At 37.2% G+C, this 25289-nt stretch overlaps 1 protein-coding gene across 3 annotated transcripts in view; it reads left to right on the top strand.

The window, feature by feature from the left end:
- The window catches only part of WASF1 (WASP family member 1), a 65011-nt gene that overhangs the window by 2568 nt on the left and 37154 nt on the right, over positions 1–25289 (top strand). For 2 of the 3 annotated variants that reach the window (XM_075202907.1, XM_075202908.1), the window contains exon 2: positions 25022–25182. In XM_075202907.1, coding sequence (XP_075059008.1) covers positions 25050–25182 — 133 coding nt within the window. In that variant the 5' untranslated portion in view covers positions 25022–25049. Of the gene's footprint in view, positions 1–25021; positions 25183–25289 lie in introns of those variants that run through there. The other variant, XM_075202911.1, reaches the window with a different exon arrangement.

The following is a 25289-nucleotide window of genomic DNA, read 5'->3' as shown; positions in this document are numbered from 1 at the left end:
TAAACCTGGTCGTATTGTACACTAGGTTCTGTTTTAATTTCAATATGTAAACTACTCATTTTAAATTCCTTTACTGAACAAGCATATTTAAATTTACTGTGAGGCAAGTACTGCATCATTCATTAGAATTCTTAAATGAATCCGTATTGGGAGGCGTGATCTTGGGAGAACAAGCAGTAATATGATTGTTTTGTTTCTTTTTCCACAAGAATAGCAGCAGTGCAATTGTCATACGGCAACTGTCCCTTTTGGCGTCACTAATTTCTGTTCAACTTGCATTTTAATCAGGAAAAACTTAGTACATGCTTTGGAGGTGTTTTCACTGCTGAAGGTGCAGATATTATTGACTAAAGTTTTGTCTGTTGATTACCATTTTTTGTTTCTGAAAATCCATCATTATTGTCTTGCGAATATGCCATGTAGTGCTTACTCTGTGGATTTGCTGTCTTTCTGGAAGATGCTATACAACGCTGAACAGCAATGAGTAAGCAGCGTTGCTATAAATTATTAATGCTCTACATATTGTATTGTAAGTTGTTGATGGTCACATTAACATGCCAAGACCAAATATAACCTAACATCTTATCTTTTAGTTTTTTTTGTTGCTGAAGGTATTGTGATTCTGCCATGCTCGCATCCCAAGTTCTGCGTACTGATTATCTTGCGAACTGATTTCCAGCAGTGCATGTTGTGAGTGGACTGCCTAAGAGGGGCAGAAATTGGACAGTGGTCATAATCAGCAGTGTGGGGTCAATGTGTGGTAGCCAGAGTCCGAATGTGCTCCTAGTGCACAGTGCTAATATAAGTGCATGTGGAAAGCAGCATGATCAGCTGATCTGCCTCTTGCAGTGTGAGTTTTCAGAGCTCTGTTCATGTGAATTTAGAGCAATTAAAATTTGTTTGAGCAGATAACTGGTGTGTGTGTGATTTTTATCTGTAATGACTGTGACACACATTTGTAGATAAAAATAATCATTCTAGACAGGTAATTCAAGTTCTGCAGGTCGGTCTACATAGTCTAGTTCTGCTAAATAGTAGCTTCTAAAAATAAAATCTTTTTTTGTTTTTTTTGTCTTCACCTGTCATATTTTTATTATTGTTGCGAACATGTTATTAAATGTAATGTTTCCTTTTTATCTTCATTCAGAAAAGACCATTGGAACTCCAGACAATTTGTACTTTTGAGATGAGATAACTGTTTAAACATTTACGTAATCAATTACTTTCACCTTGATGAAAACATTCCTTTGTAGATTCAACTGTTCAAATAAAGTTACATTTTAAAGGTGAAGGCAACATCCTGCATTTATTTGTTGTGGTTTTAAGTAATGGGACGCATTCAAATAACAATTTTTTGTTTATTTATTTTTGAAACCCAAATCTAATAATTTTTCTAATTTTTCTTACCCCAATCATATAGAAATGTACTCCCCACAGCCGGCTTTCCTTTTTGCAGATATCAAGGATGGAGTGTCATGATACATCCCAGATACAGCAATCTGAACAGCTGGCCGTGACTGGCATCCCCTCAGTCACTTAGCAATGAATACACCTTTTCTACCACCACAAAGGATTTATTATGGTGTCCTTACATTCACCAGAACCACTTATTAATGTTTCACACTTAAACACATACACATGTAGCAAGAGCCTCCCTGGGCTTTCTGAGTTTACAAAGAATCACAGAAAGTACACTAGATTAAATTTATTTAATCTGAAAAATGTTTCCAAGGCTTAATTACAAAAAATAATAACAAGACATACAATATGTTACACAAATGAGTTTCACAAAAAAAATGGGAAATAAAATCAAAGTACTGATTTTATTTCCTAGGTAGACTTGATGTGTGTGAGGGAGCACAATGGAAGAAGATGGGACATTTCAGTCTTGATAGACTCCCTCATGAAAATGCACAATGTAATGTCTAAAGCAGAAGATTTTAAACCCCTCTTACAGGCTCTTCACCCCCACCTTAGGAATTACACTTTTAATTAAGTCAGATTGATTACCAAAATGACGCAGAGCTTTCCGAAGTAAATTATCTATCACCAAGATATATGTTTGGGCACCTCAGAGAATCTCTCACCTCTGATCTGCTTTGAGTTGCTACATGGTTTTCAACTTTGGGGCTTCAAACCCCCCCAAGATCCTTATCTATCTGGCTACTTTCAAAAGACTCTTTGTTAATTGCACAGCTCGCCTAGGTCAGTCAGCAAAGCATACTTTGAGATATTACATAAAATATTCACATTGTCATACATGAATTCAACAGAAAATAACAATTAGTCATTGGATATACTACATAATCATCACCGCGAGTAATCTCCAGCTGCACTAGCTACTGACGCGTTTCGATTTTAAAAATCTTTATCAAAGCATATTGGACCTCCTCACATGAGAAACCATGTGTTGAAAATCTTTATCCAGTCATCCAGATGCAGATCCAGGTGGGGAGTACATTTATATATGCGTATATCGAATGTGATTGGGGTAAGAGTCCACGTTTTATCCGTGTGGATCAATCTCCATCTGGGGATCATTGTTATTTTTATAATTTTATCTTTTTAATAAACGTGTAAACGATAATGCATTATTAGTGGCATTTCTTTTTTCCTATACGTGGAGTGAGCTGATCTTAAAGGGATATTGCAGTTATTTGGCTATAATAAGAAGATGATACATCTTCGATATTACAATCAATACTCTGTGAGTGCATTCATAACAGGGGTGTTGAGTTGCTCACATGGTGGTATTGATAACTATTATTAATCACCTAAGAGAAGAAGATTAATTTTGGGAGCATATCTATGAGAATTATTATTCATTTTTTGCAGTATTACGCGTGTGTGTGTGTGTGTGTATATGTGTGTATGTGTATGTGTATATATATATATATATATATATATATATATATATATATATATATATATATATATATATATTATATACGTGGGTGAAAGATTTAGGAAAAATTGTTGTCACAGACACTTTGTTGAACTTTTTGATGAATTAGAAATTGGACTACACGAACCTTGGGACTGTTGTACATTTTGGATTTTGTACATTTGAAGTTTTGCTGTTTTTGTAGTTTTAAGTACTTTTTAGCATTTGATTTTGGATCACATTTATTACACTTTTTCACTTTTTTTAGTGTATATTCTTTTCGAGTATAAGATTGTTGATCAGCAGTGCCATCTTTGTTTTCGAATTTTCTGAACAGTAGGCTAGGTACACACTGGAGAATTTACAGACCAATCTGTTTATCTACAGCGATTGTACCTACAAATGAAGGTCCGACCGGTCGGTCGATTCATGCATGCACAGTACACACCTTCAGATCTATGCTCTTCATCTGGTCCTCTAGTCGCTTAGAGAATGACAGCACAATAGTCATTCATTCATTCCTGTCTCACTGATTAAAACCCCATTGTTATAGCTATACACATGTCCTAACCAATTTTGTTAGCTTCTGTGATTCTGAAACAAAATATTTAATCTCAGAACGAATAAACAAATTATTCCATCTACAGCACTCTGTACATTTAGTCACCGGTGCATTGCCGGCGTCTGCTGAAAAGACCATGACTCTGTAAACTCTATGGAGATTGTGAGTACATACACTCTACATGATCGGAAGGAGATTATTAAACAGTACGACCAACCAAATGAAATGTCAATCGGCACTTTGGAATGATTGTCGTTCATCGTGTGATAATGCACACTAGTACGATATGTATACGAGTGGTCGTTTATCTGGTGATTAGCCAGATAATCGGGTGAAAAACCTGCAGTGTGTACCAAGCCTTATACAGCTGTGCAAGGTCTCTCAGCGGGTACTAGAAATCAAACTGATGCCTGTACAGGCGTCCATTCTTTTGAAGCCATGGTACACCTCCGAGACTTGCTATGTTTGTTCCACTGGTATTGTTAAGAATAAAAGCATATCAGCACAACTAGAGGACAGTGTTTTGGTGGATTTTTCTGCCCTGAAACTGGCCTTCAGGCTGTTGTGCTTTAAGGTGGTGCTGACCTAGGGACATGCCTAGTAGTGCTTCAAGGCCTTGGAACAAGAGTGGTTAATTATAATTCATAAATTACATTCTAATATCCATTAGATCATATACACTTTGTATAATACTGCTATGAGCCCATATGCTGAGTAAAAAACTGTCAGTATTATCTCTGTATAATATGCTATACCTCACTATCCCAGTATGATACCCTATATCACATGTTCTCTTACATTATCCCAATGTAATACCATGTACCTCGTATATTACCTCAAACAGAAATGGAGGTAATGCATTACACATGCATCCATGATGCCTTGTAAAATCCTGGCCCTACTGTAGAGTCTCACTTGTTGTAATATGCATGTTACTGGTCATAGCATATAATGTCTATAAAAACCTGCAGAACATCTGTTGCTAGGGGCAGAAGCTGTTGCATTGCTAAGGATGCTGGCAGCGGCTCTGCCCCTTAAACAGAGCGTGGTGCCCAATTCTGCCTGCTCTAGTACAAAAGACACTTGGAGCTGCCCAGTGTCCAATTATGTTGAGTTGCCAATATTATGCTATACTCAATCTTTGGACAGGAAAAATGTTAAGTAGTTTTACTCCCCAGGGAAAAAAAATCTGGTGTGACCACTGTCTGGAACTCTTTTAGAACTCTTATTATAGCATTCAAGCCTGAGGCGAGGTAGCTTGATCTCATGAGTTGTGTACATGATTGCAGAGGAAAAGGGTGAGGTTGTGAATAAGTATGCTGAGAAGAGGAGTGCTCTAAGGCCTCTATGCTGACTACATCCTATGTCATGTGACTTGTGGTTGCCATGGTAGTTGCATTATACTTGTCAATCTGTAATTCAGTAATAGCAGCTTGAAGAAAAAAAAAAATAGAGAGAAAAGAACACCATTTTCTTTAAGTAACCCATAGTGATTTATGTTTTAAAAAAAAAAAAGGAAAACACTTTTTTCCCCCCATGTGATTGTAGCATTGGGTTGAGAGTGATTTTGTGTTTTTTGGTTTGACCCTCATTACAATGTGGTACTATCCAAGGGAGGATTGAAGTAAAATTCTTACACCCCTAAATGCAACACTGCACTAAACACTCTTCCCAAATTATCTTGTCGATTAAAGACAGTTTGGTCCATGTTGTCTGTCCAGTTTGCTTATTTCCAATGTATTCATATACTAGACCTGCATTTATTGCAAGCCTAGTGTAAAGCAATTATATTGTCCATCCCCAAGACTCTCCCTCAACAAATAAATTAATTAAAAATGATTAAAGCAAAAATAAATATATATATATATATATATATATATATATATATATATATATATATATATATATATATATATATACATACATAAGAGAAAGGGCGCCAAACATAGTGTAAAACCATAAAATTATGTAACATAAAGTAGTGTGCTTCATAAGCCGCGTACCAAATATATAAAATATATCAGGCTTATCTGGTTAATTAATCCAATTCCAGATCCTCCTCGAGAGATATCAGGTTCACAGATGCACTAGAACTCAAAGGATAATGACATAGTGTAATACGTCCATGTATCAATTTTAAAAGGTTTAATTGCCCATCTGGGTACAAAAGCAATTAAATGACCGTACATTAAAACATATAAAAAAACAGCTTATCTGAACAGATTCTCAGAAGCATGGAAGTCCCAAAGCTCTTTTCTCCAATGGGACCATAGATAGCAAAAAAGATGCCTCTTCAACTTTAACGCGTTTCGTCGGGAAGACTTTATCAAAAGGTAATGTCCGTTCATAATACAGGGTCTCCTTAAATAGTCAGCACATCCAGATAGCGCAGTTCCGCCAGAGCCGCTCTGACTTCCGACTACCGAGCCATGACGTCACTTCCGCCATCCGGCGATAGTAGTGGCTCGGTAGTCAGAAGTCAGAGCGGCTCCGGCGGAACTGCGCTATCTGGATGTGCTGACTATTTAAGGAGACCCTGTATTAAATAGGTGTCATTAAATAGAAAATTGGGACAGTCCATAACAATAAATGTTATTGACCTTAATGGGAAGATTATTAGGTAGTAGCTAAACCTATCTACATTGCATCATATCTATCCATCTTTCATATGCAAGTGTTGGAGATACACTAAAGGAAGATGTTACCATTTACATGTTTTTTGGGACTGGACTCTCATAAGGTGTTTCGGGGCAGCCATTCTTAATTTACTCGTCCAAATAATGGGCCACTGACTTCCAGCAGACTCTACTTACCATGTCCTGGACCTTAATTTCCCCCAATTGCCTAAACATGGAATTTGCTAACCGCACAGATACTGCTGGCAGCCATGTGCATGATAGACTGTTATTGGAAATTTGAGTGCCCTCCCATCTTTCAAGTAAGTAAATGTAATTTGGATTGTATGGGAATTGAGACAATCGCTGCCTAGCTAAATAACTCAATTTCTTAATTTGAAAGCATTTAGTTTAACTAATTTTATGCTCTAAAAGGAAGTGTGGGGTATATTTTGTGGTGTGAAAAAATTGCAGGTCACATGGGTATTATGGTCTTTTATAATTTATTTACCCTGATCAAACCAGTATATGCCCCTGAGTAAATTAGTTTGTGCCCCATGCTAGTCTTACAATACCCTACAATATACCAGTCTTTGCCACCACATATGCCAGCCAGTGTTTTCTCTCAAAAAATCCATCTATGGCATTGAGTAAATCAGTGTGTGCCAACTACTTCTAGAAGCCAGCTAGTGCCCCTCACAGTAAATCAAATGTGTTCTCCCCCCCCCCCCCCCCCTCCCCTCCTGGACACATGACCAATGCTCTGGAACACAACCTAGTTCATAGCCGCTGCCAGCACTTGAAAACTCGTTGTCTCCAGTGAGAGACTTGGAAAAGCTCAGCAAGATGTCTATTGCCCAGACATCACCATGTAACCAGCAGGTGTTGGGTACCTTTCTTTTTATTTTTTAATTTCCTTTCCTTTCCTATGGTTTTCACACGAGTCTGTCAAGTGCTACAGTCACCAGAATGCTTTCTTCAGCCTTTGCTCAGCCCTAGGCTATATTCTCATAGTTATTTATCAGCCCCAAAAAATGGCTGCATCAATTTAACATTGATGTAAGTTCTTGGCTTACTTTATGTAGCAGTGTAGTTCTGTCATATCTGTTATCTTCTGAATAGTATTTTTGGACAGTATTTTCATAGATTTGTTTGATAAGTTCTCTTACAGAGTCTTAAACATCTGTATCAGGACTGTAAGTTGTTGGAGGATTAAAGGCGAGAGATGCCTTTTTTTGTGTTGTGGTGACAAATGCACGTTTAGCAATGTACCGTCATGCAGTTTACAGGTGTTTCTGCAGGTCCCAAAATATTATCAAATTGCCAGTGTCGTGTTTCATGTAAAGAATAAAGGTCTATGTCTCATGGCATATAGGTGTGTCTGAATATGTGTTTGTAGCCTATGATGCTGCTTCTAGCTAGGAGTGGTCTTGTGAACACTTTATTTTGCCATTGTGTGTGTCACAAATTGCTTTTCATTTGCAGGCTTGCTTGTTAAAACTTGCCTTTAATGTTTTTTTATTTCTTCAGAGGATCAGACTATTAGCTGTCAGAGGCATCTACGTTTTGTAATCTATTTTCAAAGAATACAACCAGTCATCATCATTTATGTATATAGCGCCACTAATTCCGCAGCGCTGTACAGAGAACCCATTCACATCCGTCTCTGCGCCGCTGGAGCTTACAGTCTAAATTCCCTAATAAAGACACACACTCACACATAGACACAGACCGAGAGGGAGAGACTTTGGTCAATTTTGATAGCAGCCAATTAACCTACCAATATGTTTTTGGAGTGTGGGAGGAAACCGGAGGAAACCGGAGGAAACCCACGCAAACACGGGGAGAACATACAAACTCCACACAGATAAGGTCATGGTCGGGAATTGAACTCATGACCCCAGTGCTGTGAGGCAGAAGTGCTAACCACTACCAGTCTTGTACATTTAAACTGCAACGTTTTGTAAGCTTATATAATACAGCCAAGAAACAATGTGTGTATATATATATATGTGTGTGTATATATAGATATATATATATATATATATATATATATATATATATATATATATATATATATATATATATATTTATTCAATATTCTTTAAGGCCGGTAATGCAGAAGCCAATGTTTTTGAAAGAGTTTATAATATTGGAGAGAAACACCATCTGGTCTAGGACATTTCCTATTAGGTGTTTACTAAATAGCTTCACCCACCCCATTCCACCAACCCAAAAGGGATAGTAAGCTGTTTTGAAATCATCTATAAAGAAATGATCAATTCAGATCATGGGGTTTGTGTTTACCCACCCCCTCAAATACATCCAGGTTGTATAATTTAGCGTTGTACCATGCACTATTTTGCACTGCACATGGTCAATGTAAGTTCTCTGATTTAGTGTATCAGAACTCTTCTTCCTTCCCCAGTATTTCTTGCACTCTGCATCTGGTTCAATTATATTGCCTCTGATTGTGGCCTTGTGAGTTTCACTTATATGGATTGCAAGTTATTATCAAAATTATTTTCTGAAGAATATGAAATAACTTTACACATGGATTTCAAAATGGGCTAATATTTGGCACATTAAAGAAATATTAAGTTCCCCAACTAATTCTGGTCTAATAAAGTGGGAGGCAGAAGTAATACGATATATTGGTGCTTGAGAAGAAGATTTTACTTAGGTCTACTTAGGTTAATTCAGTACTGGTGTTTAAGGAGAACATAGTTGATAAGACTAGTGGATACAAGAGTAGAAGGCTATTCTTGTGTCAAGGGAGATCTACTCTCCAGCAGTGTTAGCTTAAGGTCTTTCAACACAAGCTTAAATCTTGGATTCTAATGTAAATTTAAAATCCACTCCAATAAATAAAGATATAATTTTGTTTTAAAATATCTAGATTCTTTTCAATCTATATATGTTCCTGGTGGAAATTATTCATATATAAATTCGCTGAAGTGAAGAGTGTCCTAGAAATTAGCATTAGGTTCCTGGTAGGATGAAGTATTTTTACAGGAATGTTTTTAGAGAATAAAATATCTCCTATTCTTTTATCTTCTATTAATAGTTGTAAAATCTTTTTCCATTTTGTAGGTTAGAGCCCATCAAGTGAGTTAGCTATAGAAAAGCTACCTTGATCTGGACTTTGTCCATAAGATGGAATATCTTGGAATGCTTTTCAGATAAGCAGAAACTCTGTGAGCATGATTCATCAGGGAACGCAAAGTTAATGCAATGTGCATTTTTGTTTTTTAAACTAACGGAAATTGCAAACACGTAATTCTTTGTTGAAGTACAAGTGGTTCTGAAAAAAACCTTTCCATTTGAATATGGGTATAAGTGCGCTTTGGCTATGTGGCATGATGACACACACAACACACTGCATATGTTCAATATAAAATCCCATCCGAACACACAGAAAAAAATAAAATATTAAATACATTACCACCTGTATATAATCATTAATAGAAGTACATTTTTTACATGACATATACCAGAATATTGTTAATGCCTGCTGTACATAAAATTAAGTTTTACAGTTTAAAAATTGTTCTGGCATGCATACGTGAACATCGCCACACTCACTCTGCGCTTACACCTGCCCTGTAGCTGGTGCAAGTGATATGGCTAAAAATCATGTATCTGAGAGATGCGCAGAGTTTGAGTCGAATTAATGTTTGTGCACTCGACTTTGGCACGTCCGTACTGTACATACGTTCCTTCCCTCTCCATTCTACCCTTCAAACCGTAGACTGTCTTAGGCTGTGTTCACTGGCGTATAGTCAGTTTGTGAGACTGTGCAGAGCAAGTCCTGTGCTGTGTTTTGCATTCCTTAATGAATCTGGCCCTGTAAGTCAAGATCCCAAGTTTTCTGCAGGGGTAAAAGAAAAGTGGCAACATTAGAGAAACACAGAAGAAAACACTGAAAGAAACAATATACCAACGAAACACCATCTCGGATGGTCAGTACATATTCACAAATGCTGCTTCTCTGAGTTTGGGGAGGGTTGACTTTCCAGAGGGGGAACGTACATACTCGTCACCGAACTAAGAAGACCGTCCCAATTTCTATGAATAAACACTGTCAAATAAGACAAAGTGGAAACTATATATACTCAAATAACGGGTACAGTATCAATTAGATCATCTTTGTTGTTACTAAACTAGTTTTGACGTTTGCCTTTTCTTTTGCACCAGAACACTTAATCGGAAACTCAAAGTTTTTGTGTCAGTGAGAGGTTTAAATAGGTAGCATTGTTGCAGCATTATCCAGGCCACATCAGAGTATACGGTGATGTGTAAAAGAAAGTACTCCCTCTTTCGTATCTGGACATAATTGGCAATAATGCAGTCCTCGCCAATTACGAATAATAGATCTATTTAATCTCCTGTGACAAATATAACTCATAACAGATTTGACTTTGCCATTATGTATTCAGCAAAAAATAAACCAACATGAAGAAGCCATCTGCAAAAAAGTAAGTATACCCAATGAATCAGCTTGTAAATTCACCTTTAAGCAGCCAAATGCCTTGTTTTCGTATATATATGTTCATCATCATCACCATTTATTTATATAGCGCCACTGATTCCGCAGCGCTGCACAGAGAACTCACTCACATCAGTACCTGCCCCATTGGAGCTTACAGTCTAAATTCCCTAATATACACACACAGACAGAAAGACTAAGGTCAATTTTGATAGCAGCCAATTAACCTACTAGTATGTTTTGGTTTTTTTTGAGTGTGGGAGGAAACCGGAGCACCCGGAGGAAACCCACGCAAACACGGGAAGAACATACAAACTCCCCACAGATAAGGCCATGGTCGGGAATTGAACTCACGACCCCAGCGCTGTGAGGCAGAAGGGCTAACCACTACGCCACCATGCTGCCCAATATGTTTATCAATCTCTCACATAATATTTGAGGAACACATTTCTCCTTGTCATTTTGTTAACACAAATCTGAATGCTCCATATCGAACCGAAGTTCTGCTTTTATACAGAGGTGGGAGCACTTCCTGATGATCAAATTGACCAATCAATCAAAAAGATCAACTAAGTGACAGCGCCTGGCTCAAATTGCCTCCTTTATGGACATTCAAGCAGTAAGGTTTACCTATACATAACTACTTCTTGTTTGGCTTATTTTGTGGAAGATATAATGAGAAAGTTAAATCTGTTATAGGTTATTCGTCAAATGAGATTAGTTAGCAAATTTTATGTCTGGTGAGGACTAGGTGATTGTTGGTTATGTACCTGTATGTAAAACTGTAGTAGCGCATCTCCACCAGCATGTGTTACTGTTGACGACTTGTGTGCCTTGGAGAATATTTCCTGTTTAACACAAAATTGTCCACACTCCAGATGACTTCTCACTCTCCAGCAGAAACAGTTAGGGTTGAAGGCCTAATAATATATTTTTTGGAAAGTGTGTATTTTAGAGAGAGGCATAAGTCAGTATCAGGGATGCCTTGTTATCCTGATGTTGTTTCTCCTTCCCCTGTTATCTATGTCATCCAGATTAAGTTGCAATTTGTGAATCAAGTGATCGTGTCGTCGTGCAGTGCTGTATAGTACCACGATTTCTTGCATCTATGCTGTCTGCACCTCCTCCGTGTTCATTATCCTGTCAATTAGGGGTGTATAATCTTCTTTATGGCTGTTGTTTAAAATCTGTGATCTATAACAATGTAATGTGATGTAATAACATAAACTTTGATCTGTATAATATTATCCTTTTATTTATAAAGCACTTACCCTCAAAATACAGCACTACATAATATGTATCATGACACAAATTTCATATAATGACAAGAAACAGCAGGTAAAGGTGGACCTGCCCAAATGAGCTTCAATCTAGGAGATGGAGAATGCTTTTGTAAGGTATAAAGAATTAACAATTGTAGCTGCTTGTGGGGAAAGTGATTATTGTAAGTCAGGAACACTATCAGCCGCCAATAATAAAGCATTTCTATCTGTCCATCTTATGCTCATGCTACTGGTAAATTATTACACAGGACAGTGCAACATTTTCATGTGCATTCAATAATTTTTCTATGAAATGAGATCATGGTTCAACACATGATAGCGGTAGAGGCACGGCTGTCCCAAGCTGTTTGTGTGCCCAGGTAGATATCTTCTGCTGGGATCACAGAATAGAAAGAACCAAATTAAAACATGTGCTGACATTATAGAATGGGAGGAGTCTGTCATCCCAGAAGGCCCAGGTCATAACTTAGCTGGCAGTGGGTGCAGTGAGGTGCTGTACTCTGATAGTGTATTACAGAGGGATTGAGAGGTGTACTGATATCATGTATTATAATAAAAGGGAGGTACTGTGTGTTGATGCAATGTATTATAGCAAATTAGGTATAATAATAGTGTGCAAGGATATCGTTTATTGCAGAGAAAGGAGGAGGCTATGTGATCAGTGCCACAAATGATTGAAAACCAGCTTTGATGACAAGGATCTTGTGATTATTTTTAGTAAACTGGTCTGTATATGAGCATCCTTTGCCATCTTGGCTTTTATCATGGTGGGAAAGAGATTTTTTTCCTGGAGAAAAGCATTTTGAAAGATCTGTAGAGCTCTTTGAATGTTTCTGTCACTGAGGTGTGTCCGCAGCAGGGGTTTACCTATACATGACTGTATGTGAGACATCTGATTGTATTGGACGTGGATGGAGCTCATAGCACAGACCTCCATGTGGTGCCAACTCCAAGCCCCACCCTCCACAATCACAAATATCCTCGATTTGGCTACACTCCCAATATATTTTCATGTATGTTGAATGCTCTTGAAAATATATTTAGTTTTTATAATATATACATTTTCTGTTAAATAACTTTCAGTAATAGTGCATATTACCGTTATTACTAATATATTGTCAGGACATTATAAAGTACATTAATGGTGTTTATCAGTTTTGAAAGTATTTTCCATGTATAGAAGATCTTTTATTAAATAAGGTCCGTGAGGGAAGTTTTTTGTTTGTTTATTTTTCAAATTTTCTTGCAGCAAAAGAGAAATAAAATAAATCATATTAAGTTCCGTAGAAACTGAGGACTACCTTTTTGTTTTATAATCTTTTTAAATGTGCCCATATTAGAAAGTACATGAGCTAAAGTTGCATTGAAATTTGACTTGAAAGAGTACTTTTCTTTTACACGCCCTGTTTGTGGCAACTCCTGTTTAGAGCTTTTGTAGGGCCTGTTTAGTTAAGGTTTTTTAAATGACATTGATAATTCCTTTAATGTTGAAAGAACCGCATTACTCCCTACAGAATAATGATACTTTGCTCATACATGCAATAGTTAAAGGCAATTTAAAATAATTTGACACTGACTCTTGTTTATGCAAGCAAAATTTGCAAAGCTAAAACAAACATCAGTGTTGAAGACCTATGGTTTATTTGTAGAATGTATTCATAGAGTAATTTATTTCCTAAGCTAATTGTTAATTTGCGTAATAAGTTCAAGCATTAGTAGTCACAGCAAGCAGAAGTTTTTCAATCACTTTTTTTCACTTTTATTTAATGCAGAACATTCTAAGTTTTACATAGTAAAAAGTGATTGACATATGTGACAAGATAGACCGCCTATGCCACCCTGTCTGTTGTTGCTGGGGATCGGCTGGGCTTACTTTGCCACCATCCCCTTACGTTATTCCGAATACACCCCTCCTGCCGCAGTGGGAGGAGCCTGCTGCCACCACTGAGCTCCTTTTATGGCGCTAAGAACCACGTTCCTTCTGGGTAACTCACTGTTAGTGTACTCCTGTGCTGGTACTTCGGACCTCTTTCTATAGATCAGGGTTGCTGTGGATGGATCCCCCCTGGCCTATCACACTGACCAGGGCTGCAGGGTAGCAGGCAGAGTGGTGGTACTGGAGAGCTGGGTCCAACCTCAGAAACAGCCGGAGAACGGATTAGATTTGGGGTCTAATCTGCAGGTCACAGCAATATTGAAGATGTTATCAAGCAGGTCTTTGAAGCAAGTGATGTTTATTTGCCCTGACACTGGTTTAAGGTACCAGGTGATCAGGTCAGATTGAGCACCAGAATGATGCATTTCAGTGTACAGGACAGTGCTTTTTATACAGATTTGGACACAGGCTATTTTTAGAATCGGGATGTAACCTGTTTACCAAAACATAGATTTATATGCATGGCAAAGCTAACAATAGTTACTTATCTGTGAAATTCTAGAAACTCTGTGATGTCCTGCATCTTGTTTTTAGATGCAAGAAATTTAGCAGCACATCTTTAATTAAACCTTCCTGTCTTCAAGTGAACCCTCCCACATCAAACGATCCAATCAACATATATCCTTTCTTTAGACAGTTGCAGAATACACATTCCTAAAGACAGGTACAACACCAAACAAAGCATTTCCTTACACCAAGATATGCAAAAGGCTTTCAAAGCAAAGGCTTATTGTATCAGATATAAACATTAGAAATAAGGCATTTCCTCTAGAAAGGTTAAAACAGAAAAACTAATTTTCTACCCTGGTCTCAGAAATAACTATTTCCTATCTTAAAACATACACATTATCAAAAATAAGTGCATCTGCAATTATATAAATAAGCGCCCTGCGCTATTTCCTTTTTAAATAAATTTATACCAGAAGATATTTATCAGTGATCCAGTCACAACATATAAATACACATTGGAAAAACAGAGGTAGTGTGTGGGACAATGAAGGAAGCAGAAGTGCATGTATGGTGTCAGGATTTCTAGAACTCTGGGTCAGCCTGTTCATAAAAATTGAGAGGGGATAGGGATAATGATGTTTGCTTTCCATCACGCACTCATTAAATGCATATAGGGTTCACATATCCTGCACTGCAGCAGGAGTCCTCAATCTGTGATCTTGGAGCTGAAGAGCTTATCAACCTTTTGACAACTTTTAACGTAATGGATTGTGCATGCCATACCACAACTTTTTTCCTAAATACAATGGTATATCTGTCTAGATTCCCTATATGTCCTGTGCGGGGGTCAAAATGTATCCACAGAGCTTATATATATATATATATATATATATATATAATATATATATATATATATATATATATATATATATATATATATATAAATTTATTTTTTTTTTTTTTTTTAATCGCTGGCCACACACTGGGCAGAGCAATAGGACTTGCTCTTCCCAGTATGTGACTTTTTTTTAATTTGATGACTTGTACGGTGGCTGTTTCAGAATTCAATATTAGGTGCAGTGTCACTTTGAGGTCTGGTAGTGTTGTGGTAAGCTTATAGCACACACAGGCACGCTTAATAATTCTCCAGTTTTCCATTTATCATTTGCATTCATCGGGTTTATTTTGTGGCCACACACAGTGATATTTTCTGATGTGGTGTTAGGGCAATATAAATGAACAGGCCTGCCTGAATGACACAGAAGAAAGCCAAACAAATAAAAGGAAATTTTTTTAGCAAAAATTGCAAAAGGGCGCACGGTGGATATAAAATGTTTATATTCCTAAAAAAAAAATATTTTTTATTGGAATCTCAATAAGTGGGGGAAAAAAGCAAATTATATAGATGTGCACACCACTAAACTAATACTTTGTGTAAGCACCTTTGCTTTTATTATAGCAGTGGGTAATTATGAATAAGGCTCTATCAAATGGACTTTGCAATTCTATCCCACTCTTCCCTGTCTCATAGTTAAAAGTCCATCAAATTGCAAGTGGCTCTCCTGTGCAAATTCCTCTTTAAGTAATTCCACAGGTTTTCAATGGGTTTGAGGTCTGGGCCAGTACTTTGTTTCAGTACTTTGATTTTTCCTTTTCGGAAGCCATTCATTGGTTAACTTGGGTGTGTGCTTTGGATTGTTAGATTGTTGAAAGCTAGGAAACCATCAACATCAAAAGCCTATTATAGAGCATGGATCCCCTTTTAAAAAAGAAAAGAAAAAGTACAAGTATTTAATCCCTCCCATAAGATGCATGTTATATTTTCTTCAAGAGGGGTTAGAAAAGGGGCTAATGCCTCTAATGTCTCTAATGCCTGTGAGCAGGTATCTAGTAAAGTTGTATCCTGATAGTGGCTGTTGATATAAAGTACTACCCTTTCTGAAGACTACCTCAGTACCGTTAATGTAATAATAACCGGATCCTATTCTCCTAAGCTTATATACACTATCAGCCTGAGTCATAGTATAATTAAAGATATAACAGCAAGCTCAGCGTAATGCTGACGCGCGTTTCACTTCTGAGCTTTTACAAGGCAAAAAGGTTGCCTTGTTAAAGCTCAGAAGCGAAACGCGCGTTAGAGACAGGGACTAGCGGTTTATCCCCTATGTTAGATTGTACCTTATTACCAGACCAATACTTGCCTATTTAGGAACTACATACAATGCGTATATTATAACTCTTAGGATATTGAATGGTTATGTACTAATTATACCCTTTAATATATAGACAACATTCCATAAAAATACTTACCTCAGCCCATTTTGAATCCAAAAATATATTATACGGACTTCTCCCTGTCCCCCATGATAACAATACCTACTAGGGAGAAAGTACAGGATCTCCTACATATCGATCAGTATTTCCTGAAATTATACTATATGTAATTCATTCTATCAGTAGAATTAGACATTTATTACAAACAGCAAGCCAGCATGGTAGAGTTCTACCTTTTAGCTGATTAATTATTAGGTCAAACATTTCAATTAATATTTTGCTTTAGTATTTTAAACAGTTTCTCAATAAAGTTTAGGATTTTATTATTCATTGCAAGAATATAACAATCGAGTATTTGTATAAAAGAGTGCCCTTCAAATACTAATTTCTCTTTCTCTTCCCCTAATGATTATTTATGAACTATCCATAATCTCAATCACATTGCTATTTGCAAAGATTTAGAGACTACTTGTGTGTCTCTGCATTTGACTTTGTGCTAAATTTGCACATACATTTCCATAGGAATTGTCTTTGGGTAATGCAAAACATTTTTCTTTCTGAGTGTTTTATTCTAGCTTTGTTTTTAATTTTGTTTTATCTTAGACTTGGCAGTTTTACACCTGTGCTCTCTGCTTTCACTGTGGTTGCTTGATATTTGAAAAGGAAAGGACTGTGCTTTATGCAAATTGCAAGCTTCAGTATATACAAAGCTGTGCTTTTCATAGAAATGAGTAGACCGGATACTATGGCCCTTTATTGCAAATAGCAGAAGACAATCTAGTGTACCTTGTTACAGAGCAATCTCTGTGGGATGGGATGAACCAAAGTCCTTTTGTAAGCATGCTTCCAGACTGTTACCTGAGACTCGAAAGATCACCATTTAACACAAACTTTGAGACTTGCTCCTTTTATTTAATAATTAATTCTTAGTGCAATGAAGCATCTTTATTTTCAGGCCATAAACATATAACACACTTTCATCGGTTTCTGTAGTAACATCCACTTTCTTGGCAGCAATTACTGTGTGTTTGTTTGCTTATTTAAACATGTTTATTATGTATCCATGTTAAATTATTATCTTCCAAATATCTTGATTTGTGAGCACATGGATTCGTGCAAGTAAGTGTTGCTTTAAAAAAACTAAACCCTCTCTCTGGCAGCTTGTGGACATGGAGAAAATACACCCCCCACTGCCACTAGCTACAATGTTAAAGGTGTTAACCCCTCCAGGCTGATTCACGTCATGCTAGCTGCTTGAATCCACCTGGATTGGTTAAAGCAGCAGGAGGCTGCATTACCTCCTGCCAGGTTATGTGTTCAAAACTGTATAAAAAGAGCTGTTTTGTCTTTGTTAAAATATATGCCATCTATACTTCTGGCGGATCACGTACCTTTTTAATGGTCCTTACAAGCACCCTTTAAGAGCTATACTCCATGACTTCATGATTTTGCCTGACACCTATTGCCTGCTGTATTCTGTGACCAACAGATAAATAATCTGTTCCCCAGGTGTGTTTAAACCCAGTGTCTCTGTGTCCACAATCTGCCCGTTACACAGCAGTCCTGATTCATATTAAGCAGTCAGGAGGAACCAGCCAGCCCACAGCAAAGAGGTGCTGCAGCTGCTGTACCAACAACCCCAGAAGTAAGCTGTGCTGGTAAAGAAGCATGGTGGTGGCAGAACTCTCCTCCTACAACTAGTGTGCAGTTGGCAAGTGGCAAGTAACACAAGTAGAAGTGGTCAGTCAGTCAGCCAGCCATTTACAGATGGTAAGGAGGAGTCCTAGATAAACTGTGTAATATCCCCTTTCCAAAGTCTAACACCTGTTGGCAAAGTAAGCCCATCGGGTCACAGCACCTTTTAGATGTAGTTTGAAATAATTAGATAATCATGCAGGTTATTCTCCTTCCCTGTGGAACTGAACTCCCCTGTGGCGAGTAGCAGGTGCCTGCAATAAAAAAAAAAATCACTAATTTGAACAAGCTTGAATAGAGAAAATGACTTCTCTTGTTTTGGGTCAATGTCTGTACTGTAATGAGCATGGAAAACATAAAGAAAGTCAGACAAGGTCAGACAAAAGATTGTAGCCAATCATGGAGAATCTCAAGACTATAAATCCACCTCCAGAAACCCTGATGTACCAGTTGCCACCATATGTAATGTTATTAGGAAGTTTAAGACCCATGGCACTGTAGCCAACCTCCCTGGAAAGCGGAAACTTTATCGAGGTTGCAGCATAGGATTGTTCAAATTGTGGAGAAAACGCCTTGCTCATACAGATTCAAGCTGACCTTCCAACACAAGGTACAATAGTTAAAACTCTCACCATCCGTTGCCAACTTGGTGTAAGGGGGCTGTACAGTAGGAGGCCAAGTAGGACCCCACTGCAGTGGGAGAAAGCTCAACTGGAGTTTGTCAAAGTAAACCTCAATATGCCAAATTTCTTCTGGAACGCCAACAGTCAAATATGGAGGAGGTTTGGTGATGTTTTGAGGTTGCTGTACTGCATCTGGCACTGTTTGCCTTGAACTTGTGAAGGGCATCATGAACTCTTGAGATTACTAGGCCATTTTGGAGCACAATGTTGAATCCAGTGGGGTTCAACATTGTGCTCCACACCTCTATCAACTGGCCAGCAGGTTCAAGCTGACTTTCTGACACAAGGTATAACAGTTTCAACTCGCACCATTTGTCGCCAACTCAATAAAAGGGTTTATATGGCAAGAGGCCCAGGAGGGCTCCACTGCCTTGGAAAGCCTGACGTTTGCCAAAACACATCTGAACAAGCCAAATTCTTTTTTGGACAGAGGAGGCCAAATTGGAGCATTTTGGTAAAGCAAAAAATAAAAACCACCTATCCTACAGTCAAACATGGAGGAGGTTAGGTGATTTAGGTTTGCTGTGGTACACCTGGCACTAGATGTCTTGAATGTGCGCATGGCATCAAGAAATTTGTAGATTACCAGACTGACCATTTTGGAACCCAGTGTTGAACCCAGCGTCATAAAGCTGGGCCTCCTTCGAAAGTCATGGGTCTTCCAGCAGGCAAATTACTCCAAATACACTTCCAAAAGCATCAGGAAATGTTTCAAGACAACACGCTTGACTGTTCTGAAGTAGCCATTCTTCCACCATATTAGTGAACACTGTTTTGAATTTTCTTTGCTTTTATTTGGATTTGGGTCATTCCATGGTCTTGCCATTGTTTTGCAAGTTTACTCTATTTCCTTTAGTAATTATATCTTCATTACATTTCTAGTCAGATATTTGGGATCCTCTGACTCTTCTTGCTAATCTTTCCTCTCATCTGATCTGTTTTTATTGGTTAACTTTGTAGGCATTTATTTCATTTTGACTCATCACTTGCACCACTTTAAGGTGTTACGTTTAAAAAAAATAATACAATCTGAACAGCTAAGATGCTGGACTGTTTTTTGAAGTGGAGAGCAATGAATCCAGATCCAAATCTCATAGAGCATCTGTGGAGAGATCAGAAAGCGGAAAGCACCCTTCAAATCTGGAATAACTGGAGCTTTTTGCACAAAAATAATGGACCAAACAGCTTGTAAAGAGGTGCAGAAAGCCCATCCATGGCTGTAGGAAGCAGTTAATAGCAATTTTTTTGACCAAAGTCTGTGCTACCAAATTTTAAGTCTAGGGTGTCAATAATTTTCTGATTTTAAAAGGATGTGCAGGATTCAATTCAGAATCAATAACAAAGGTATTGTATACTAACAGAGAGATGATTGTGGAGACCAAATAATGTTGTTTAATTTAACCTCTTTTCAAATAACGCACCATTAGTTCTAAACCAAGTGCAATGGTGCCAATATTTTTGTAGCTTATAACATTTGTTTAAAATGCCCGCTGATATGTTATTACCAATAGGTGTCTTTGAATAAATGTATTGTTTTAACTTATTACTGAGATTAAGGGTAATGTACAACCCTTTTATAAAGGTTAAAGAGCTCCCCGTGTGGCCCCTGAAGTGTATTTGAATGCTCATCACTGCACTGCCTTACAGAATGCTTTGCACATTATATAGACAGTATTTCTTGAGACACTGGTGAAATGAAAAATCTGTCCTCTGATTTAGACAGTGGGATCCACATCCTGACACTTCCAAGATTCTGGAGACATACACAATTTTTTTGGCACAAATCTATTGGCAAGTTGTGTGTGTACAGATGATTACAGTAATTTGTCAGAAAAGTTTGTTGCCCTTTCCGCACAAACTACAAAGCTCTCTCACCTTGACTGATAAATAATGGTTCAGTAGATGAGTTTTGAAATACTCAGTCACCCTGCTTCTATTTCTCTGTAGATTAAAATGATTTATCCAGCTTCTACTGTCGTACATTTATCAAAACTATTCCCGGTTGTGTTTTCAGAACTTCAAATCAATTTTGCAAAGGAGTCTGATTTTGATATTGTTTTAAAACTGCAATAAGGTGAAAAATTTGTTCTGTATGTATGTTTTGGTTGAAAAGAAAATTACTTAAGTATGTCCCCTTTACCTACAATGTTTTAGTTATGTGATTTTAGGCTTTGTTTATACTTAAAACATAGTTAATTTCAGGTGTTCAATTATTTTCCTACCTTTTTAATATATTTACACCAGGCTTTCAGGAGCTTCACCAGAGCAGATTAAGGCTTGTGATCGGTTCTCATGCTCGCACCCCCAATGGTTTTTGGCCACGACTGTGGGAGAACAGTGGACCCCATCTTGAGATTTGTAAGATCACTAGACCTACATATTAATAAATAGTTACATTCATAGGTTGATAACAATAGTTTGCACTGTGTTCACGAATAAGGGAATGAGCACGTCAGCAAAGGTAGTGGTTACTTTTTTTTTTTTTCAATTATCCTGTGTACAGTAGTCGCACAATGCGTAGGATTTAACCCTACATTATATTTTTTGTATTGTGCTTCAATTTGAAATAAATTATGACAGGTGGTCTCAGTGTTCTCCAGCAAAGGAACCTGTATAGTTCTGGTAAATGGTTTGCTTCACCAAACCTAATCACAGCATGGGAAGTCATGTGAGCAAACATTATAGGAGAAAATATATTTAAACAATGAGGCAGCTTTTGTCTAGGTCTTGCTTACATAACTATGTGTACACAAGCATTAATGTTTGTTCTTCTACGTTCCCTTTTAAAAATGACAACTTCACCTAAAGTTTGTTTTTCCAAAATAGATCAAAGAAAATATCACAAATATATATGTAAACATTCCAGATCTAGACAATTGCAGTAAAACTTCAATTACAGGCAAATACTTTTTTTTTCTATTTGTACGTCAGATTTTTTTGTCGGAAAGTCTGACCGTAAATGTGACTTACACAGTGCTATTGATTGCCACACACAAGCTGATTCTGCTCTTAGCCCACACATAGGTGACATAATAACTTCCATCATAAAGAGGAGCTTGTTGGTGTGGTTTTGAAGATAATAGTACACACAGGCCCGTAAGGGTCCTTTTCCAACACAATTTCCAATGTGCCCGATAATTCAATTTTTTAAAAAAAATTTTTTAATGCTGCTTGCTCCATTTCAAGGTACTCAAAGCATGTCGCTGCACTTTTTAAAAGTAAATTTATCTCTCAGGGAGCGCATTGTGTAGTTAAAAGCTAGGCATTGACTGGTATTGTGATAGTCCCCCCATTCATTTTAATGGGACTGTGCACTGCACGTGGAAACTCATTGAAATGAATGAATATCCTCGGCAGCATTAATTGTTTTCTCCTTACATCTACACAGATGTAAGTAGTCTTTAATTCATATGCAATCAAAGCAGGGAGTCTCCGGGACACCATTGAATCAGTTAGCGTGGGAAACCTCCTGTGATTGGCCAGCGACAGATCTGGTGAATTCATTCTTATTTATTTTTTTGAAGATTTCACTGGATTACTAGTAAAAAAACGTTTTTTTTTTTTAAAAAATAAAAAATATTTACATGTTTATTTAAAACTGTTTATGTACAGAGTTTTTCCATTTTATTTAAATGTGGTTTCTACATGTAGAAAATGCGGGAAACTCCATTGAAATGATTGGCCTATTGAAATAAATCATGAGATTTGCACTTACATTTTATAAAGTGTCTTAGTTATATATCCTAACTCCTGTCATGGATACATTTCAAATGCATTTGTGAATCATACAAGATATTTATTTTCAACTTGTGTTTCATGTTTAATAAAGTTTTTAAATGGTTAGCATTTTTATGCAATCCATAGTATGATGTAAGGTATACACATACCTCCCAACATTTAGGCAGGTGGCATCGGGAAACGGGACCACGTAACGATGAGAGTGTGAACACACACACCCTGGGAGCGTGCTGCTCCGTTTTATCCTCTCCTCTCGAAACACATTCAGTGTTGTGCGCACTGTTACCCGTTCACTATTGCTCTGCCATGATGAGCAGCAATGAACAGAGAATACTTTCCAACTTTCCCACATACGGTACAAAGCTGTCCTAATCGGGATGATGGGACTGAGCCCTCAAGTCAGGACTGTCTCGCCTAAATCGAGGCGGTTGGGAGGTATGTGTATGTGCATAATAGTTATGGTGCTGATGAGCATGAAAAATGGACAATGTGTTTTAAATTAGCATTATCCTGAAACAGCATCTATACAACATGTATTTACCAAATATCATAGGTTATCTGACATAAAGGACAATTTGGTTTGTTGCCTAGCAGCATACTATGGGAAATTAATGCTTATCTTAAACAGTGGGGAAATCTTTTTAAGTTTTCATTCTTCAGTTTTTGTGTATCCTATTTTATTGTGACAGTTTTTATAATGTAGATGTGCAGTGCAACGCTTTTTAATTGGATGTATTTTTGTGAATTCTATAATATATTTATTTTATTTGTTAAATGGGATTGCCATAGAGTATGTAGGTAACTTGGTGTAAACAGAGTTAAGCTTGGTACACACTACCACTTATTATTCAACTCTTGATTAAACAACTGTTAGGTCTGACATTGCATTAGTGTGTACGCTCCCACGATCATGTTTTATTGTACCACAACCATGTCTGGCAAATGTGGAAGTGTGTATGCCCTCACGACCAGCGGTATAGGTAAATCTCTATAGAGTGTGCAGGGTCACAATCTTTTCAGCAGATGGTTATGGTTATGACAGATGAAGAGCACAGATCTGAAGGTAATTGGTGTAGGTCGTTGTTAAAATCGTTACAGAAATCGTATCTGCAGTATCTTTCTGTAGTGGGTACCTAGCTTTACTCTGAATATGACTGCTATCCTCCTGTGTTTTCATTCACTTCCAACCACACTACTAGACACCATAGTGGTCTAGCTGCATCCAAATCCAAGCATCCAAATATTTGACCAAGCTGCAAAACTAATCCAATGAGGCGCTTGGGCAAAGTGGCAGGATCAGACTGTGTTTGTTTGGCTCCATTCTGGTGCATGCTGCACTTGCTCCATTAGCGTACAAATATAATGAAGTCTAATGCAGCAGCTAATGGACATGTTTCCATAATAGATTTCTTATCTTTTCTTTTTGTAGGTGAGTTTCTGACAGACTGTAGATGCCAATATATATACTTTTTTTTGTTTTTTTTGTTTAATGTAGCTTTAATTTTAACTTGCGCACTTTTATTCTCTGGAATGATGTTGACTTGCTATAGTACCAACACTTGTTTTATGTTTGGATTTTAGTCTCACATGTTTGCACAAAAGAACTCTGTCTTATAGTAAGTATTCCTGACATGATGTATTATTTAATTAGCATCAGGTTTCCACTGTACAGAACAGCCGACCCTGTAAAATCCATGTGAAAGAAAGTATTGCTTGTTGAACTTTGTCAACTCTGCAGTGTCTGAGAAAAAAGTATTGCAAATTCATAGAGGATTGAATTTTGAACTGAATATCTTCATGAGAATCAAGTGTTTACTGCAAAGACATAATATTAGGAAGTAGATACAGTTATCATGTATTTTTAGTGGTAAAAAGGTCCAGAAATGTACATGGTTAGTAAGGTTGAAAAAAAACAAAAAAAAAAACGAGCCCCATCCATAAAGTACAACTTTTAATGAATTCTAATTGTGTTGATCCAGATGAAAGTGGCAATTCCCCAGTGTGACAATGGCCAATTTTTCTTCAAAGGGGAAAGAAAGAATATATTTCTTGACCCCAAAATGGAAATTGCATACATTTCTTGGATCAATTCCCTATAATGCCCTCTTTTTTTACAAGAAGACATCACTTTTGTAATGGACAATGCTACCAGAACTATTATGTAGGTAGATTCTGACACACTGCAGTTCAAGTGCCAGTTGTCTATTCTACATCTCTGTTCCCTTTCCTAGTATAGCAAAGAACTTTACACATTCATATTTCAATCCTCTCATATTCACAAAGCAAAACAAAAAAAACAAACTTTGTGGTGTTATTAATCTTTCAGTTTTCAAAATGTATTCCTTACAGAGACACCTTTTGTTGTACCTGTTCTTCTCAGTTGTGAGAATCTATAAATCTGTTTTCTTACAGGTGAGAAGGTATTGTGCTTTGACCAAGGATGCCACTTGTTAAGAGAAACATCGATCCCAGGCACCTGTGCCACACTGCCTTGCCAAGGGGGATCAAGAATGAACTGGAATGTGTGACAAATATTTCTTTGGCAAATATTATTAGACAGCTGAGTAGCCTGAGTAAGTACATACATGTGTGTGCATATATATATTATTTTGTTGCTAACTCTTTGGTTATGTTCTCTGAATTTTTAATCTGTACATTAGCAGGGTTTAAAATATGAGGA

The sequence above is a fragment of the Mixophyes fleayi genome, chromosome 3 (assembly GCF_038048845.1).
Source record: "Mixophyes fleayi isolate aMixFle1 chromosome 3, aMixFle1.hap1, whole genome shotgun sequence".
NCBI lineage: Eukaryota > Metazoa > Chordata > Amphibia > Anura > Limnodynastidae > Mixophyes > Mixophyes fleayi.
The sequence above is the reverse complement of the archived record's forward strand: the minus strand, read 5'-3'. Positions and strand labels throughout refer to the sequence as shown.